The sequence below is a fragment of the Equus caballus genome, chromosome 15 (genome assembly GCF_041296265.1).
Source record: "Equus caballus isolate H_3958 breed thoroughbred chromosome 15, TB-T2T, whole genome shotgun sequence".
Classification (NCBI taxonomy): Eukaryota; Metazoa; Chordata; class Mammalia; order Perissodactyla; family Equidae; genus Equus; species Equus caballus.
The window spans coordinates 84,516,299-84,535,570 of record NC_091698.1 but is presented as its reverse complement, the minus strand read 5'-3'; the positions used below and the strand labels follow the sequence as shown (position 1 = coordinate 84,535,570).

The 19,272-nt window shown below is 45.6% G+C and overlaps 2 protein-coding genes across 5 annotated transcripts in view; both read right to left on the bottom strand.

Moving 5' to 3' along the window:
- Positions 1–13,994, bottom strand: part of IFT172 (intraflagellar transport 172) — a 32,496-nt gene extending 18,502 nt beyond the window's left edge. For all 4 annotated transcript variants that reach the window (XR_002800251.2, XR_011426143.1, XM_001502188.7 and 1 more), the window contains exons 1-15: positions 13,766–13,994; positions 10,776–10,919; positions 10,446–10,558; positions 9,961–10,000; positions 9,591–9,656; positions 9,291–9,370; positions 9,004–9,091; positions 7,974–8,188; positions 6,679–6,802; positions 6,186–6,281; positions 4,861–5,022; positions 4,457–4,510; positions 4,129–4,232; positions 3,877–3,962; positions 710–822 (exon numbers count right to left, since the gene is read on the bottom strand). Coding sequence is in view for 2 of the 4 variants with exons in the window: in XM_001502188.7 (XP_001502238.5) it covers positions 710–822; positions 3,877–3,962; positions 4,129–4,232; positions 4,457–4,510; positions 4,861–5,022; positions 6,186–6,281; positions 6,679–6,802; positions 7,974–8,188; positions 9,004–9,091; positions 9,291–9,370; positions 9,591–9,656; positions 9,961–10,000; positions 10,446–10,558; positions 10,776–10,919; positions 13,766–13,804 (1,524 nt within the window). In the remaining 2 variants the exon portion in view is untranslated. The remainder of the gene's footprint in view (positions 1–709; positions 823–3,876; positions 3,963–4,128; positions 4,233–4,456; positions 4,511–4,860; positions 5,023–6,185; positions 6,282–6,678; positions 6,803–7,973; positions 8,189–9,003; positions 9,092–9,290; positions 9,371–9,590; positions 9,657–9,960; positions 10,001–10,445; positions 10,559–10,775; positions 10,920–13,765) is intronic.
- Positions 13,995–15,777: 1,783 nt separating this feature from the next.
- FNDC4 (fibronectin type III domain containing 4) lies at positions 15,778–19,272 on the bottom strand. Its single transcript, XM_023619335.2, has 7 exons — positions 18,820–19,272; positions 18,496–18,640; positions 18,294–18,409; positions 17,842–18,046; positions 17,278–17,367; positions 16,824–16,948; positions 15,778–16,390 (listed from the first exon to the last, which is right to left on the bottom strand). Exons 2-7 carry the CDS (start codon positions 18,614–18,616, stop codon positions 16,355–16,357), a joined length of 693 nt encoding a protein of 230 aa, XP_023475103.1. The 5' UTR covers positions 18,617–18,640; positions 18,820–19,272; the 3' UTR covers positions 15,778–16,354.

The following is a 19,272-nucleotide window of genomic DNA, read 5'->3' as shown; positions in this document are numbered from 1 at the left end:
CCTTGAAGTTTATGCTGAGTTGGTATAATCTGACTCTGGCTAAATAAGAGATGACCAAAAGAGCAAAGTTCTACACCCTAGGAATTGAAGTTAGGCGAAGGTCAGACTTTCATTCTTAGAATAACTCTGGGCCAGAGTAACAGCCTGGATTACTAAAGCAAGGCCATCAGACAAATTAAATGGTTTGGAAACCTGTGATATGGTTTTTCACATCACAAAGAAAATGAAATGAAAAATCACCAGATAGTCTCCCTGCCCTTGAGGTTAAACTCTTTGGTGATACATATTGAGATCAGGATCAATAAGGGACTAGGAGACTGTCCTCAAGCCAGCTTCAATGCTGTCAGATAAAGGCAGCTGAAGAGCACTGGAGTAGTAGGCGTGGGCAAAGGCCAGCTAGGTGCGAGGAAAAGGAATGCAGGGGTAAGGAAGTTTCATGAGGGCGCAGACTGGTGAATGGTAAGACAAAAATCAACTTGCAAATTCCCCTCTTGACTTTGGTGCCATCATGATACAGTCTTCTCAAAGGTAATATAGGATGGGTTGTGATATCAGATACAAAGAATGTTGATTCTTCTGTGCCTTCTGCTATGCTAATGGCATAGCACCAAAAAATTATGTCTCATCCTGCCTCCCACAATCCCTGGTTGCAGCTACTACCACATCCTCTGTGAACCAGATATGGATAGGCCTTAGTAACCCTCCTCACACGAAGTTTCCGGTCCCTGAAGAGAAGCTTGTGCCCAGTCTCATTAAGTTCCAGCCAATCCACTCGGCTCTCATGGCTAATGGTGCCAATGTTGTAGCCACCAATCAGATCCACTATAGAGTAAAGGAGACAAGGTTAAGAAGTGAGATTCCACAGAATCACATACAGGGCATGAGGGAGCCTGCAAAAGACTGGCCTTACAATCACAGGTTGGGCTTTAAGAATGTCACATCAGTCTAGAGTATGGCACTGGGGAATGCAAATGGCCACTACAACATAATTTTGCTAATAAGATGTTAGGTTTCTTCTAAAATTGTAGAGGTTTTGTTTTTGTTTAACCCTGTAGTTAACTCAAAAGATCCAGACCCGTCAAGAAATGTGATTCCTCTTTGGGACTCTTGGAGTTGTATACTAGCTGATCAGAACTACAAAGCAACTGACTTCTGTTACTCCCCAAATCCCCTGGAAGGCAGCATTAAGCACATTAAGGATGAACCCCAGTTACAGCATACTGGTGAGAGAAAGCTGATGAACAAAATGACTTTGATGATCATATTGGCCCCAAGGAGTTACCTACACATTTGAGTGCCTATAATGTAAAAATATTGAAGGGCAAACAGTAGAGAAGGGACACAGACAAAATAGAAGGAACCTCTGAGTAAAGTTAGGCTGGTCAGTACAGAGGATGAATATTTTAGTTTGGTCTGAATCTTGCAGACAATATAAGAAACAATCACATTTAGAACAGACCACTCAGCATTGGCTAGGATGCTTTCAGGGAGTCTCCTGATCCAAGGCCACCACAGCTCTTATTGATATCCATTATTAACGAGCATGTGCCTGCCTGTTAGATGCGCTGAAGCTAAAGACCAAATGCCAGCTAACGTCTACAACTGGGAAGGCCAATTTAAAAATGAGTTTCCCTTTAATTAAAAAACAAAATGATAAAGCCATGTTTTAATGCCCAATCATAGAATCATAGAATGCTAGAGCTGTGGGGACCCTATTTCTGTGAACGCTCTGAAATTATACACAAAATTATGTGTGTACGTATATTTTTCTGGGAGAGGATCTATAATTTTCATTAGATACTCAAAGGGGTCAGTGGCCCAAAAAGGTTAAGAAAAGAACTTTGTCATTTTACATACATTGAAGATGAGACCTACAGAGGGAAGTGACTAGTCCAAAGGCTCACAGCTCATTAGTGCTGCTGGAACTTGGGCCACTGGACTATATTATTATTTCTATTACGAATACTTACATTTCTGAGCTCAGCAACCTGATGTGGAACATAAATTTCATGAAATGTAAAAATGCCTTCAGATCACACCCATATATATATGGAAACTTGATTTATGAGAGAGAACACTGCAAATTAGTGGGTGAAGAATGGACTTTCAATAAATGGTTAAACATATGGGAAAAAATAAAATTATATCCCTACCCACAATATGCACAAAAATAAATTCCAGGTGAAAAACAAAATTTAAAAACATTAAAATACAGCAGAGAAAAGACCTGAAAAATCACAAACTATTTCTTAAAAAGTGATAAAATGGACTACATCAAAATTAAAAATGTATGATCACTAAAAGACACCAAAAAGGAGAGAAAAGCCACAAGCTGAGACAAACTATCTACAATATAAACAACCATCAAAGGCTATACATGCATAGACACAGAACTCCTTCAAGTCAATGAGGAAAAGACAACCTGATTTTTAAAATAGGCAGTGAATATGAACTGCAATTCACAGAAGAAGAACTCCAAATGGCCAATAAACAAATGCACAATAAAAAATTAATACAGTGAGATATTATTTCACATACATCAGATTGAGCCAAATTAGAAAGTCAGGCAATCTCAATTATTGGAGAGGATGGATGGGACGATGGGAACTCTAACTGCTGGTAGGAATGTAAATTGGCAGAACCTCTTTGAAGAGCAATTTGGAAATATTTAGTGAAACTGAAGATGAACCTCTTCTATGATTCAGCAATACCACTCTAGGTATAAACCTTAGAAAACTGAAACACTGTTAACAGTGAAAAACCAACAACATAAATGTCCATCAATAAGAGAAGAGAGAGAAGATCCAAGGTAATATAATGAAATGCTGGGATCTGACAGTACTGGGTATGGCTATACAAGTCATATTATTATTATTAAGAGCTAATATTTATTAAGTGCTTATGTACCAGGCACTAGTCTAAGTGCTTTTCATATGAGGTAGGTACTATTTTAGCCTGATTTTGTGAATGAAGAAATTGAGATACAGAAAGGTTAAGTAACTTACCTAAGATCACACAGGTAGTAAGTAGAGAAGTGAGGAAGTTTGACGCCAGAGCCCTGTTCCTAACAACTACAGTACACAGGTATATTATTCTCTATCCTTTTTGGAGAATACTATGCTATTCTCTATATTTTTCCTTTTTCTTTCTTTCTTTTTCTTTTTGAGGAAGATTAGCCCTGAGCTAACATCTGCCACCAATCCTCCTCTTTTTGCTGAGGAAGACTGGCCCTGAGCTAACATCTGTGCCCATTTCCTCTACTTTATATGTGGGATGCCTACCACAGCATGGCTTGACAAGCAGTGCAAAGGTCTGTTCCTGGGATCCGAACCAGCAAACCTCGGGCTGCTGAAGTGGAACATTTGAACTTAACCGCTGCACCACCGGGCTGGCCCCTATACTTTTTTCTATGCTTGAAACATTTCACGATAAAAAATTCACTATTAATATGTAAGATTTACAAATGTGAATGTTTGCAAAATGCAAAATAAAGTTTGTCATCACTAGTTACTAATGACAAACTATACAAAAAATAAGGCCTCTTCCAGTTCTAAGAATCTATGATCCTATGAAGTCTAAGCAAGAAAATTCATAAATTTGCTAACCGTTCTTCTCTACAATTCACAATTTTCCAGCCCTAGATAGATGCCTACATGGGCAGGCCTATATATGTACCCATGTTTCTAGCTCTAGACATCTGGAGATAGACGCATACACATGGATTTAAACATTTCACATATCCACTGTAAGAGTGGGATCACACATTTACTTGGTGCCTCTCAGATTCCCGGATTCTCCACTGTGCACAATCGGTGATTTGCAAGTGCACTATAAACATCTATTTTGTTATTAAAACTATGAGGGAGTCTTACTCACCTATAGCAATAGTCTTAATATCAACAAGATAAGCCAGTTTCTTATTATCTTCCATTCCTCGCTGACACCTCTCATTAATACGGACACTGAAACATGAAGAATGAGATGAGGCAAAACGGGCTTAGGCAGTTCAACGAGGGCTCTGAAGCACCACACAGAGTGAAGTTTTTAGGTTAACCTGAGGACATAGGAGTTAGAAGACAAAAAGGAATTCTTTTGGGTTTTAAAAATTTGAGAACCTCGGGGGGTTACCTGATGAGGTGAGGGTTCATGAATTCAGTACGTACAGAACCCAGGGTATCATTACTCCCATATTCCACCAGGGTTAGCTCTCCAGCATTGAAGATCATGCAAACCTGGGGATGAATGGAAGTGTTATACGGTGGAAAGGTTGCACGAAGAAAAACAGTAGAAGGAAGTGTACTGTCAGTTCAAAGCAACTCCCACTTTTCTCTTTATTCTGTTCCTCTGCCTATTTCACCCTCCTCCCTTATCTGCTGTCTGCCACTTGCCATCCTTCTAACACAGAAGCTAGAAGTAGGCTTATCAAGACGGTGATGGCGAATCACATTCTACTCACATTTTCATTTTCAAAGAAATACTTCTCATTGCCACCAGATCCCTGCCAAGCTACCTGAAAAGAGGGGAGAAGACATAAGAAACATGAGACAACTATCCAAGACAATGCTGAAAGAATGACAGGGTGGGAGGCAAAGAGAATGAGTTTGGGGGGGCTTTGAGATTGCACAGAAAAGGTGCTTTTCCAGATTTTGCCCATGTCCCTATGTTTCTGAGAGATGGCGTAAAAACAGTGGTGATTCATATTCTAGCATTCTAAACCTCCTGGGTGCCATTCCCTGGAACCACATCCCCAACACTAGAATGTTAGAGCTTCCCATGGAGATCTCCCCCTAGGAACCCTGGCTCCCCTGAAATAGCAACTCAAGATGCCCCATTCCCCGCATCTCCGTTTTTGGTTCCTACCTCACTAAGGCGGTTAGTGTTCAGGTCCCCCAGCAGCAGCGTGTCTGACGTGTGGGCCACCAAGTAACGTTCCTTTCCCAGGATTTTCACCTCTTCCACCTCATAGCCATAGTGTGACTTGAGTACCACTCGGGTCCCCGATGATAGGTTCTTCACAATCACCTTGGTAAGGGACAAGTCTGAGTTCCCTAGGCTTCCCCCAACCCAAAAAAGGGATGAACATGCTGCGCCCTTTGCCCACCTCCACAGTGCTAAATATAGATAATATCTTGTTTCTTCACCTGGCCTAGGACATTGTTGGTAATAATGACACCTCACATTTATGTAGTGCTTTACTATTTATGAAATGCTTTCATATATTATTTCTTTTGATGCTCACAACATATATGGTTCTGAAAGTTACACTGGGTAAAAACAATCACTCTCCCTGTGTTCCCACAGCTCTTTGTACAGACCTTTATGATAACTTTTACCACGGTGTACTATATTATTTTTTGATACATTTGTCTCCTTTGCTAGAATGATCTCTTCAATTAAGGGACAATGTATTTCAGATAATTATCTTTGTATTCTCAATGCCTAACACTGCTGCAACACATAGAAAATGGATAAATGTTTCTGGAGAAAATAAAAGAATGAAGTAACCAATGAATAATAAATGGAAGGAAAAGATAGAGGTAGAGAAAAGAAAAAAGTGGGCTCAGGAATGAGGGAATTAGCTTGCAATATCACACATAGTGAGTTCAGAGGCCCTAAAACCACAGAATTGGCCCTTGTAATCCTATTTATCATCCAGTTAACAACATATAGGTAGTGAAGTTTTAAACTGGGAAGATGTAAGCAGCAATCTCTGTACCCCTTAGGTCTGATGTCTAAACCTTTGCTCACAATAAGCTGGAAGAACTGTAGCATGAAAGTTGCCAGGGAGCTGTCCTGACACATTCTGTTCCCCAGAAGAGCTCTGCCAAAGGCTATTTTTTTTTTTTTTTTGAGGAAGATTAGACCTGAGCTAACATCTACTGCCAATCCTCCTCTTTTTGCTGAGGAAGACTGGCCTGAGCTCACATCCGTGCCCATCTTCCTCTACTTTATGTGTGGGACGCCTACCACAGCATTGCTTGCCAAGCAGTGCCATGTCCACACCTGGGATCGGAACTGGCAACCCTGGGCTGCTGAAGTAGAACACGTGAACTTAACTGCTGTGCCACCAGGCCGGCCCCCAAAGGTTGAATTTGATACCGTGGCTATGGCCAGAAGGCAGGGAAGTATTACAGGATGAAAGTGCCATGGCAAGATGTTGATGTGGCAGCCTATCAGCTGTTTACCTGGCTAGGGCCCACATATGTCAACTCAAACTTGTTCTTGTAAATGCTCCTTCGGAGGCAGCAGTCAAACTGCTCCACTCCACCACAGAGTGTGCCCTAGAAGGGAAAGTGACAACATAAAGAGTAACACACATAGTACACACGCATGGGGAGGGTATCTAGAGCTACTCTCAAAACCTAGGTTGAATTGGCAGTAAAAGGGCTGGTAGTTTTGGGAAGTACCAGAAGGAAAGAGGTGGGAATACAGGCCTCAAGGGCACATACTGAAGGGATGTAAGGGGGAAATCAGCCCTACCTATGCAACTCTTTGTCCCTTTTGGCCTCCAATAAAGTACGAATTTCTTTTCCCTGCCTTTAACATTGAATTTTTAGGTTGGGGTCCAAAGGGAAGAGGAGAGTTTCTAATGTCAGGAGACAGTGCATTAGGATACGGCAGGATTTTTCCCTAGTTTGGAGAAGTCAACAATGGAGAAAGAGGTCACTAGTAACACACCGCACACAGTCGTGAGCCATCCCGTTTCCAGGCCAAGGCAGTGATAGTGTATAAGTTGGCAATCTCCTTGGGCTTTGCCTCTTCCCAGATGCTTCTTCGAGGGCTCCAGTTGAGTACCCGAAGCCTGAAATAAAGTATGTGGCTTTTAGAAGAGATATGACCGAGCAAAAGAGTAAAAATGGGCTGATAACTGAAGGAAATTAGTCCTGCGTTATCAGAGAAGAAAGGAAATAAAAGAGAACAGGCAAGCTAGGGAGTCTAGTAGGAGAAGGACAAGAAGGTTCAAAGGAAGTGCGCTGGGAAAATCAAGTCAAAAGTAAAATGAGGTTAGAGTGATGAGAATGGAAAAAACAAACGAGATTGTGGCTGGTAAGAAAAATGAGCTGTTAGCAGTAGAGACACATGGAAAAAGAAAAGAGCAATGGTAGGAGTCAGAGAAGAAAGAAAGGAACATGAAGAGACACATATAAGATTGAAGGAGATAGAAAGACAGGACTGACGAAGATGGGGTTAAAAGTGCTTCAAAGAAGTAATGAGACCCAGACCTTAGCTGTTTCTCTACTCTTCCTTCTTTCATTCATTCACCAAACATTTGACCATATATCATGTACGAGATACTAATATAGGCACTGGAGATTAAAAAAATGAACACTATGGCCTCTTTCCAAGTGCTCTTCAATTTAGTCAGATGGGGGCTGGCCCCACGGCTGAGTGGTTCTCACGCTCTGTTTCGGCAGCCCAGGGTTTCACTGGTTCGGATCCTGGGCGCTGACATGGCACTGCTCATCAAGCCATGCTGAGGTGGCATCCCACATAGCACAGCCAGAGGCACTCACAACTACAATATACAACTATGTACTGGGGGGCTTTGGGGAGAAGAAGAAGGAAAAAAAAAGATTCGCAACAGATGTTAGCTCAGGTGCCAATCTTTAAAAAAAAAAAATTTAGCCAGATAGATACAAACACCAAATTATAACATAATGTGGTAAACACTAAGCCAGTGGTCTAGAAAGGGATGATGGGAACACAAAGAAAGCGGAGAGGAACTCTGCTGTGGAATCCCAGGGACAGGCATAGAGACACAAAAAGAGCAGGGTGCCTTTTGGAACTGCCAGCGTGCCAATGGATGGTGGAAGCAGGAAGAGGAAAGTGTACAAATTAAAACCTGAGAATCTCTTTCACATACGCTTGATTCTGATCCAGTATCCCACTCTAGCTGAGAATAACTGAGCAAAATCAAAGAATGTACACAGGAAAAGTAGGCAGAAGTTGTTGCAGTTGGAAAGGAGACCCACCTGTCATAACTTCCCAGCACAACAGATTGGCCCCCAGGACTTGCTGCAGCTGTGGTGAACTCCCGCTCCTGAGGGTCACGGCTATAATCAAACGTTTGTAGCACGTGGCCTTCCTTTCCATAGGCCACAATCCTCCGATCACAGCCTGCAGCCACAATGCTGTTGGTTGCCCAAGCCAAGGCATAAGGTGGGCATGGGTGGTTAACCAACTTCCCCTAAGACAAAAGTAGAGGGTTTCAACCACTCTGACTCTAAGGACTCCATCCCAGGAATTTCTCATTCCCAGCATCTGACACGCTCACTCTGCCCAGCCCACATTGCAGAAATCTTTCTCCCAACACATGCTGATCCTGAAGACTTCAAACACTGTCTTTCTGTGTTATACTCACACACACATACATATGACATGTGCACACTTACTGATCTTGTGCTCAAGAGGAAACCTCAAAATACTTGTGTTGGAGATCTTTAATATGCACCTAATAAGGCCCCCCCAAAGGGAGCTGTCCTAAACATCAACCAATACTGTTTAGGCCCATGGGGAGCATATGGCTCTCATTTTTTTAGGAGGGATAAATTTAATTAAGTATTACACAAGTAATTCTTAATGTAAATGATTCAAATATTAGAGAATTATATAGACTAAAACATGAATGTTCCTTTTATCCCTCATCTTTTCCTTTTTCCCTCTCGAGAGTTAATCACTCTTTTCTTCTATGTATTTATTTACACAAATATATTTTTTACATAAATGAGATTGTTTTTCACTTTTCATTACTCTGAGTCTTTTTTTCCCTTTGTCTCAAGGACCCTTTCACCTGATTCACCCTTTCCTGTAAATATTAAGCTCTGGCCTCCTAAACTCAAATCCTCTCTGTGGCCACATCCAAATGTCTCTCTCCCTGAGGTTTTACTCCTCTAGCCTCCTCCCCCAGCACCTCTATGTAAATTCCTTAGATGTCCGACCTCCTCTGGGGGGGGGGTCTTGGAATTTCCTTATCTCCTATCCCAGAGTATCCTTTATTCATACCTGTGACTCTCCAGAGCCTTCATCATCAAAGAAATACCTAACAATGGTGCCATCTGCATGACCAGAGAGAATTCCTTTCCCAGAACAACTGAAAAAGTGGAGAAGGAGGAAAGGAGAGAAATACAGGAAGAATTATCTCACCAAGAAAGTCCCCTTTCTCTGTCAAACACTACCCTACCTGTGGTCAGTCCTCCCCATCTTTCATACTTTGGGCTCCCATCCCAGACTTCCTCATAGCTTTTTCCTACCATTTCCAAGCTCTTGGGATACCACTCTTCCTTACTCACTTTGTTGTCAGTGATACCACGTAAGAATCTGTCCCATAGATGGTAGATGATTTATTAGTTTTAGTGTTTGCTAAACGAACCTGAAAATGGGAGAATGGACACAAGTCTGGTTAGGCTACTTTCAATTTCACCCAGTTCTTAATTAAGAAAAGAAAAATAAACAATAAAAAAATGCCCTGGTCCTTACATATTCTCCCCCAGTACACAACTCAACCCTAAGGGAGAATACTAACCATATCCTCTCTCCAGAACCATTATCCCCATCCACAACCTCTCCTGTGTTTCTCTTCCCTCCTTTACCTTCCCTTCAGCCAGTCCAAAGACAATGATGTACTCTGCTGGCCACTGCAGACAGGTAACAGCACTCTGTAAGGAAGAAATAATGAAAAAGGATAACCTTCCCTATGTAGGTTAGCACATTTATGACAACCTGAACCTGAACAACCTGCCACATGCCACCACCCCAATCACCTATAGGGAAGGAGAGGAGGGGACCCAACTGGGGCTCTAAGGAGGAAAGCAGATGATGAGCAGCCAGGCAGCACCATCCTTGCAGTAGGAAAAGTCAGATTCAGATGTTTAAAAATCCAATTCCTAGTTGCATTTATAAGCAGATATACTGATACATGGTTGCTCATCCTAGTCTCCCAGGGACTGGTTTGAACTTTACCGTCTGGATAAACTTGTTACAGATGACTTTCTTGTCACCCCTGCCAAATAAAAGAAGAGAAAGCATATTAAAAACCACTTCCATAAATAAATTGCCACAAGTGACGCTGGGAGAACGGAAGAAAGAGCAGATACCTTCCCTGGCCCACCAGTATTTCCTACCACTCTGCAGAAGCCCTAAAAGGAGGCATAAGAGGGAGGAGTCTGAGTAGCTTTGGAACAATAACAAAGACGTAACATCACTCAGGGCTCCCCAGGATCTCAAAGGGACTCCTTGTTGACCTTAGACTGGTTCCTCCAGGCATGGGATTGCAGAACACACGGGGCAAGCAAAGGTAGGGAAGCAACAACAGACTCTGGAAGGCCAGTGCCTCCCCTGCCCCAGCTTGGCTCCTCATCCTCTCTATTCTCCCTCCCCAGTGAGGCATTTCTTCCTGCCGTCCCCTTCTTTTCTGACCCACGCCATGTCCCAATCTCTATCCTCACCAATCTTCTCCAATCTTGTAGACATAGATGATGTTGTCGGTCTGTCCTATGGCAATTTTAGTGGAATCAGGAGAAAAAGCCATGCCCTTCACCATATAGCTCTTCCTGCCATACTAAGAGTTAAAAAATAAAGAAAAATAAGTAATGAGTATATATGAAAGAGAAAAGAGAAGAAAAGGTGCATGCATGACTGTAATGGGCTTGAGGGATTTACACTGAGAAAAGGAGGGGCAGGCCATTGCCTATGACTATGGCTAGGAAGCGGGTTAGAAGTCTTTCAGGTTCATAAGGCCCCAAGAACAGGTTAAGGTACACAGGAGCCCTCTTCACCTTCATGTCAGCTGGTTTAGTGGAGAACTTATCTCTCCGCTCCCCATGTTCATCATACAGCAACACCACTCGGTCCACTGTGCAGACAGCAAATTTGGCATTGTTCTGGGACCAAGCCATGCAGGTCACCTTTGCAGCTCCATCCTGCAGAAGCAAAGGGGGCAAAAATAAACCCAGGCACTGGTCTAGAATACCAAAGCATTTCTAGTTCCCTTAGTTCTATTGTGACTTAGGTCAATTTTCCTCCTGCATTTCTTGTTCCACTAGTTCTAGTGTGACTTTGGTTGATTTCCCGCCTATCACGGTCCTTAAAACAAAGAGATGCTTGTGATCCATCCTGGTCTCCAAGGCCATAAAACCCTGGACTGTGAGAACAAGGTGATTCTAGAAACCCATAATGCAAATGCACTAAGAGATGACACGCTAAACCAACTGTACCAATGTGTCCCTGCGATGGCCTCCTTGTTCCCCCATGTCCCAGGTCTGCTACTGAAATAAATTCAATTGGTCTGATAAGTTTTGGTCTTTAGCCATTCATTCAATTAATATTTTTTGAGTACCTTATTGAGAAAGACACTTGACCAGGGCTGAGAGGGAGACAAAGATCAAAACAAGAACTGAATAAGATGGTGCAAAAACAGGAAAAGTCTCATAAGAGAGGTACATACAAAGCACTGTAATAGTTTGCAGAAGACAGATAATTTTTTTTTTTTAAAGATTTTATTTTTTCCTTTTTCTCCCCAAAGTCCTCCGGTACATAGTTGTATCTTCTTCGTTGTGGGTCCTTCTAGTTGTGGCATGTGGGATGCTGCCTCAGCGTGGTTTGATGAGCAGTGCCATGTCCGCGCCCAGGATTCGAACCAATGAAACACTGGGCCGCCTGCAGCAGAGGGCGCGAACTTAACCACTCGGCCACGAGGCCAGCCCCCAAAAGACAGATAATTTTATGTTTAAATAATTAACATTAAGCTTTGAAGAATGAGTGGGGAAATTGTCTGAGATAGAAGGAACAGCACGAGCAAAGGCAACTTCTGGTCAAGAAACAGTAATTTAATTTAGCCAAAAGTATCTTGTAAATAGCAGAATAGAGGAAGCAAGGCAGGGAAAACAGACTGAGGCCAGCTCAGGAAGGGTCTTCGAAGTGACGCTAAGGAGTCTGGGCTTACTTGGTAGTTAAGGGAGAGAGTGAAAGTTCTGAAACAGTAAAACAATCAGAGTTGAGATTTGAGATGAACAAGGCCATCTTGTTTTGTTTTTTCTTAACTATCCACTTCACCCAAGTCAGAAGTGATCATCTCCCAGTGAATTATTTTTGCCACATCTGTCCCTTCTACCACCAGGGCTGGTCATCTATGGTTCTGCACTAAGGATTTTTCCCTCCTTGAAATAAAAAATTTAGCTTCTGCTCCAGTTGTTTGATCAATTACTTGGGCTCTAGAGCTCTGGCTTAAAGCATCATTGCTTTTCACTCCTAACTCACCAACCTCCAAAGTGAGAGGTAAAAAAGGCTTTTTTCATCAAAATCCTCAAACCAGAGTCAGAAACAGCCACACCACCACCTTTATCACTCTCCAACTCTTGGTTACATTAGGTTAGAAGGGCTGAGGGCTCCTCTACAACCATTGCTGATCATCTTCCTTCATCATTTTGCCCAGTCCTGGACATCTGGCCCTTTCCCGCATCATGACATCACCTTATTTTGAAAGACTGAAGGAGGATTTCATTTCCAATTAATCCATTAGGGTAAAGGAATCTTTAAACTACAGATTCAGCAATGAGCACAGCTCTCTTTTGTTCTAACTTCCTTCTATTCTCCTAAAGCCTCTGTAAAGTCTTCCTCATTCCCATAATCAATCAATTCCCTTTTCTCTACAATATGTACCTCACAGAACTGTCGTGAGGATTAAGTGAGACAGGGAACAAAATAATAATAGCTAACCTTTAACAGCACTTCCCATAGACAGGCATTTTGATAAGTGTTTCATATGCATTATCTTGTTTTACCTGATAACTCAGGTAGATGCTGTTATTATGCCCCTTTTACAGATGGGGAAACTAAGGCAAAGAAAGGTTAAGTAATTTGCTCAAGTTTACATACACAGTTTGTAAGCGGCAGAACCAAGATTTAAATCCATGTTTGCCTCCATAAACCACAATCCTAGTTTTTTAACTTATGCTGCCCTGGTACAGCTTAAACACTCGGTTATGGCAGATGTTAGTCTCATTAGCTTTGCTCCATTTTGTCCTTTGAATTGTGAATGTCCTTCTCTCTTGTCTCTCAGTTTTCACAACGCTTTTCAGTTTACAATGTTCTTTTGTGTATTACTTCATTTAACTCTTACCCTAAGTTCCTTAAGGTTGCTATTATCATTACTCCCATTTTCCAAATGAAGAAGCTGGGTGAGTGCTTAGAGAGATTGTGTAATAGGGGCCAAAGTCAGTGGCGTCAGGTCATTTACTTAAAGTAGTGGTGGTGCGAAGACTGGAATTCTGGTCTCCTAACTCCAAAACCCAGCCTCTCTTCACCATGTTTCTGGGTTCCTCCCCCAGTGCCCAGCCTCTTCTGAATCTGAGATCTTCACCATCAGAAGGAATGGTGAGGCCTTCTGCACTCCCTCTTTGGGGCTTGCACCTAAAGCGTTTATTTAATTCGGTGTAGATTTATGTTCGTTGTTTACCTGTGCGCCTCCTTCTCTAGTACAAGCCTCTTTAAGGCAGGGGCAATAACTGAGACTGCTCTGGATCCCTCAGAGCCCCAGCACTGGCTCTGGTGCGCCACTGACGTTAAACGAAACGTAATGAAAGCTACAGTGGTTAGCGGTCCATCTTGCCTACTGAACACTCTATCGATGAAGCAGAATCCGAATTATCGCTACAGCCTTCCGTCTTCTGCACACAGTAGGCGCTCAACATTATTAAACTTCAGTCGTCCCCCATTTTTCTTGGAACGTTAAGGCGGGCGGGGAGGGAAGAGGCACGCATCTCCTCACCTGAGGGCTCAGCAGGGTCCTCAGGTGCTTCAACTGCATGATGAATACCTGTCTCTCAGACGCCACCAGACAGCGACAGCTCCCGTGGTTACCTGGACAACCCGCCACCCAGCCGCAGCGACACCCGCTTACGCAGATGCGACCAGAGCGCAACGCAAGTCGCAAGGTCACCACGTAAACTCGCGGCGAAGCAAACAAAACGTGCGCAGGCGCAGTGGGCTCTAGGGCGGGACCCTCGAGAGGGCTTGATGAGCCCTCTCCTCGACCAACCCCGTCTCCGCATGCAAAACCAAGCTCAAGCCACGCCTTGAAGCCTTTAGCAAACTCCGGGTGCTACGCAGTCGTAGTCTTTCTCACTGACGTATGTAAGCGTGGCTGAGTGCATTCTTTTAATCCTCACAACCCTGGAGGAAAGCAGGGCAGTTGCCATTAGAGGCCTTTTACAGTTGACAGAATTGAACCCAAATAGATTATATGACTTGCACGGAATCACAAGGCTAATAATGATAGCTAACAGTGAATACTCAGTATGTGTCTGCCAAGTACTGTGCAAAGTGTTGTACATCATCATCTCATTTAATCTCAAAGCTACTTTATGAAGGGGATAGCATTATTAGATAGCATATATACCATTTTACATAATAGGAGACTCAGGATTAGAGGGGTCACTTGCCCAAGCTAACAGTCAATAAAGGACGGAATTGGGGTTCAACCCAGAGCTGGTGCCTTTATAGACTCTTTATATTCCTTAATTCCCAGCTCTCTCTCTCCATGCTATGCTACTATACCTTGTGACACTTTCATCCTAAGACATGATGACGTGTCCAGAGTCTGAGAGATGAATTTTTTGAAACCAGTGGCCAGGGAGAGGTAAGGTACTCTACTTCTGAATTGGGTAACAGTGGATTAAAGACTGTTGCTTAGATCAGGATGTTTTTACGGTTTAGAGAGGAGGGCAAAACCAGAGTTTGGCTCACCCAATAGGTTAAAGTCAAATCCTGTGATACCTGAGGTTGGAACTTGGTTAAGTAGTGGATTGATCTTTGTTTGGACTGGGGTGTCTTTCAGAATTAATGGTCTAATTTCTTATAACATACCAGAGAGATCGAGATGCAGAAAAAGAAAGGAGAGTTACTCATAAGTCTCCTCTAAGGATCAGAGATTTAGAAGACCTGTAACCCTCCAAAAAGTGTAAGATATGCTGTCCAGACAGATGCTGGGTTCTGAAGCCTTTCCCCCAAAGTAGTTGCAAATGTCAACAGGTATTTCTCTCACTCGCACCAACCCTCCTTGGAACTTAGGAGTAGAGGACAGCCTCTATTTTCACAGGAAACAAGTAGGCCCCAGAGCCCAAATTATAATTCTGTTGACAGGGGAATTCCAACCCCTCTGTTTTATTTCCAGAATCTTCCTCTGGATATAGTGGCAGAGAGTGAATATAAACTCAATTACGCTTTACAATTATTATTGACTTTGAATGAACAGAGACAAAGACAGACAGAGACAAAAGGGAAAACGAGGGCAGGGAAGAGTAGGCATAGGAATGCACAGGATAGGAGCACGTGGCACTGAGGGCTCCGTTAGTGTAGCTGCTCTTTCGTTTCTCCCAAGTCACATTCAGTCCTTTTCTGAAAATTAGCTCAGGGTTGATGGAGGAGTCAGAGGAACAGATGGTGAGGAGCTGGGCTGCTGATGTGGGCAGTGAAGATAAAAAGGCTCCTGGCCCTCTCATGTGACATAACCTTAGTTTCCACTGGTGCAGGAAGAATTTATATCTTCTTTTCCTCCCCGCCCCCTTCTCAACCAACAAAGCAAAAGGAACCAGGGCTTGGATTTTCTGTGCCCCTTTCTGGCCCCTCTGCACTCATTCCAGGCTAGAGAATTAAAGGAAACACCTTAAAATGAGAGTCTGCTCCTATCACATTGGTGGTGGTGTGAGGGGCCCCTGTGGTCAGGGGAGAGACAGCGGGGAAATGTCTTCAGCATACTATACAGTATACCATTCAGTCGGCTCCAGTTTGTCCAAGAACCTTTATTGGAAAAATGTCCAAGGGGTGAGATCACCAGCAGCTGGAGGGGCTGCCAGGTGAAAGGGGGAGCACCTGAGGCTCCATGGAAGACATTGGAGTAGTGCAGTGCAGCATCTGCCTCCAGGCCCAGACAATTCCTTTTATTTGCTGGGGGAGGGGGAGTACCCACAGAGACACCCCTCTCTTTAACCCAGAGGCAAGATGTGGGGGCAGCTAGGGATGCCAAGAGTCCTGATGCAGGTGAAATGGGGCCCCATTTGGGACCTAATGGGATAGGATTGAACAAAGGACTCTCCCCTAGACTTGGGGGATGGGAGGACATATTCCATCTGATACCACTCCCCAGGTCCAGGAGCGCAGATCCTAACAGACCTACCTTCTGGCCCTGCTCACAGTGGAAAGAGGATGGGTACCAGGCCTGAGATTGTGGGAGTGTCATTACCCTCTGGGTGACTGTGGGATCCTTCAGTCTTGAGCAGGTCACCATCTTAGGCTCTCCCTGACCCCATCCCCATCCCCAGGTTGTTAGTGCATCTGTGTTCTGGTTCTGTTTCTTCACTCATACATCGATGGTATTGATGGATGGTGACTTTTTCTGTGAAAGAAAATGGCTTGAGTCTCTAATTTCAGGAAGGTAATAGCTTCCTCCATCCCAGATTTCCATTCTCCCTCGTTTTTTCTTTTAAGACTGGCACCTGAGCTAACATCTGTTACCAATCATTTTTTTAATCTTTTTCTTGCCAGAGCCCCCCCAGTAAACAGTTGTGTATTCTAGTTGCAGGTCCTTCTGGTTCTGCTATGTAGGATGCCGCCTCAGCGTGGCTTGATGAGCGGTGCTAGGTCCGCACCCAGGATCCAAACTGGTGAAGCCCTGGGCCACCAAAGCGGAGCATGTGAACTTAACCATTCGGCCACGGGGCCAGCACCCTCCATTCTCCCTCTTTTCCTGCCCCTCTGCCCTTCTCCCTCTCCCCAGCTGCTCCTCAGGGGCAAAATCACCCTTCCCTCCTTCACTGGCCCCACATCACCTGTCTTGTCCCCACTGGCCTTCCCTGAGGACTCTGTTCTGGCCCCTTCCCTTTCTCCTTGGGGTTGTTGTTGGAGTCGTTGTCCTTGATGATGTCATACTGACGGCAGAATAGCCCAATTACAGCTGAAACACAACAATACAATCTGAGCCTTGATCTCAACCTCCCCAGTCACAGCCTCGAAAGGCAGTGAGATACCCACACAGTTTCTAGAAAATCTAAGAAAATCCTTGAATTCCTCATGCCCATGCACAAACACCACCCTCTTAATCTTCCTGAGCTCCCAACAGCCTCTTCTCCCTCTCTTCAAACTTCTCCTGCTCATCTCCCTCAACTAAGCATCTCCCTGCCCTATTTTTCTCACCCTGTTTTCTCCCAACAACCTTCACCACCTCTTGCCTTCACTGAGCCCCACTCTCTCAATCCCGGGTCCCCTGTCCAGCTGCTTACTCACCAGCCCACATGAGCAACACCACCACAATGATGACCACTTCCCCCGTCTGCAGTGGTCGCTCTCCATCCAGACCCTCCACTGTGATATCACCTGAGAAGGAAGGAGAAAGACTCCAGGTTATGGGGAGCAGCTAGAGAGCTATATCTATGCAGACAGTTAAGGATGGAGATGCTGGGGATTAGAGTCAGGGTAGACTCATCACAGAGTTGCCCCTGGTAGCCCCTCTCTGGGACGCTGTTAGTGGACAGGTGGTTAGTGACCAAAAAGCAGGAGGGCTTCAAGTCAGGTACTCACTCATGCAGGCTGCATCTGCTGTGAACTGAGGTCGGGTAAAAGGAAGTTAAAAGCCCTCCCCCCAAATGATTCACTACCAGCCTGTCTATATCCAGTCCCCTGCCAACCTGCTTTCCTTCCTTTCCTGGCAGTACAAGGAATTAAATCATCCATCTATTCATCTAAGCTAGACTGTTGCTTGCTTTGGGGAAGTAAACAGGAGGCTAAAGGCCAGGTAAAAAGCCACAGAATCCAAAGCTTTAGGGAGTGGGGAATAGCTGAGACCCCCACCTGGGCTTGAGCTGTTTGAGGGTAGCCGGTCAGAACCCTTGAGAGTTCGGAAGTGCACCCTGGGCCCTGGCGGGCTCTCTCCCCGAAGGCCGATGCTCCTGACCTGCACAGTGTAGTCGCTGTCTTCAGCCAGGCCCCAGAGGGCACAGGCCCGAGTGGTGGTGTTCACCTCCCTGATCACACGCTGCCCAGGGCCATTCTGTCGCTGCAGGGAGATGGGAGAGGAGAGCAGCTTCACCCCAGTCCCAGGTCACAAGGCTCAACCCAGGACTCCTGAACATCCAAGCACTCCAAGGGAGTAGGGTGAAAAGAGCAGCCTGAGCCAGGGAACACCAGCTCCGAGATTCTCCCACTATTGGGAGTGGAATTTGGGGGTGGGGGGAGGGAGGTAACAGAAGGAATGTTCAGAGATCCAAGGACACAGGTTGGGGGAGCAGAAGGGTGATTCATACTTGCTGGGAAATGGAGTAGCCAATGACGATGTTGCCTTCTGGGACGTCCCAGGACACAGTGGCCGAGTTGGCTCTGAGGTGAGTGACTGTCACATTCACAGGAGATGGAGGCCGGTCTGTAGGTGCCAGTGTGTTAACAGGTTAACAGGTTCCACCCAAAGACTAGCTCAGGTTAACTCCCAATTCCTCCCCCTTTACTCACCTGCTCGCACAAAGCCCAGGTCACAGCTGACCAGCAGGAGGACTGTAGGGCTTAGATATGGGGACAGGGGCATCAGCGAAGCCATGGTCTCCACCAAGTCTGCTGGGAGACACTGGGGCATCCGCTTGACATCCAGGCGGGGCTCCTGGAGGTGGCAGGAGTTGTGGAGGGTCAAGGACTGGCTAGAACGCACGGGTAGGCAGCAGCTCTCCCGGGCTCCCCAGGGCCCACAGCAACCCCAGAGCCCCCCTCTTCCCCACGCCTTCCCCGCCCCCGCATCACCCGGGCGCCCTCTGTGCGCGGCTCTGCCCTGCCCACACTCACCTCCGCCGGTCCTCGCGGTCGGTCAGGCCTCGGGGGGCTGCTCGGTGCCCAGAGGGCGGCCCATCGCCCAACTCGGTGGCGCTGCCCCTACCCCATCCCGGCGCGGGCCCGGCGAGGGGGGCAGTGCGGGACCCAGCTGCGGGCAGAGGGCGGAGGCGTAGCGGGCGCGGGCGGCGGGGCTGCCCGGCCCCCAGAGCTCGGACCGGCCGCGTAGTCTGTCGGGGAGCAGGGGGCGGTGCCGGCGCGGCCTGGCGGTTGGCCTGGGTCCCCAGTGCGGGAGGCAGTGCGGCTCCTTCCGCCAGCCCCTGCAGCGGGATGTGACCGTCCCGGCGAGCCAGCCGCCGCCTTCTGCAGAGCTGGCCCCGCTCGCTCCGCCGCAGCCCGGCCGGGACGTGCGGCCCGCCCCGCCCCGCTGGGGTTCTTGCCGCCGTCATTCCCCCGCCCCCGGTTCTC

Excerpts from the sequence above, each read along its gene's own strand:
- FNDC4 (XM_023619335.2), bottom strand. The coding sequence starts at position 18,616 with ATGCCCCAGTGTCTCCCAGCAGACTTGGTGGAGACCATGGCTTCGCTG. Across the intron at positions 18,047-18,293 it reads GCTACTCCATTTCCCAGCAA|CGACAGAATGGCCCTGGGCA; the intron begins GTATGAATCACC and ends ATCTCCCTGCAG. Across the intron at positions 16,391-16,823 it reads GGCCAGTGGGGACAAGACAG|AAAAAGTCACCATCCATCAA; the intron begins GTGATGTGGGGC and ends TTTCTTTCACAG.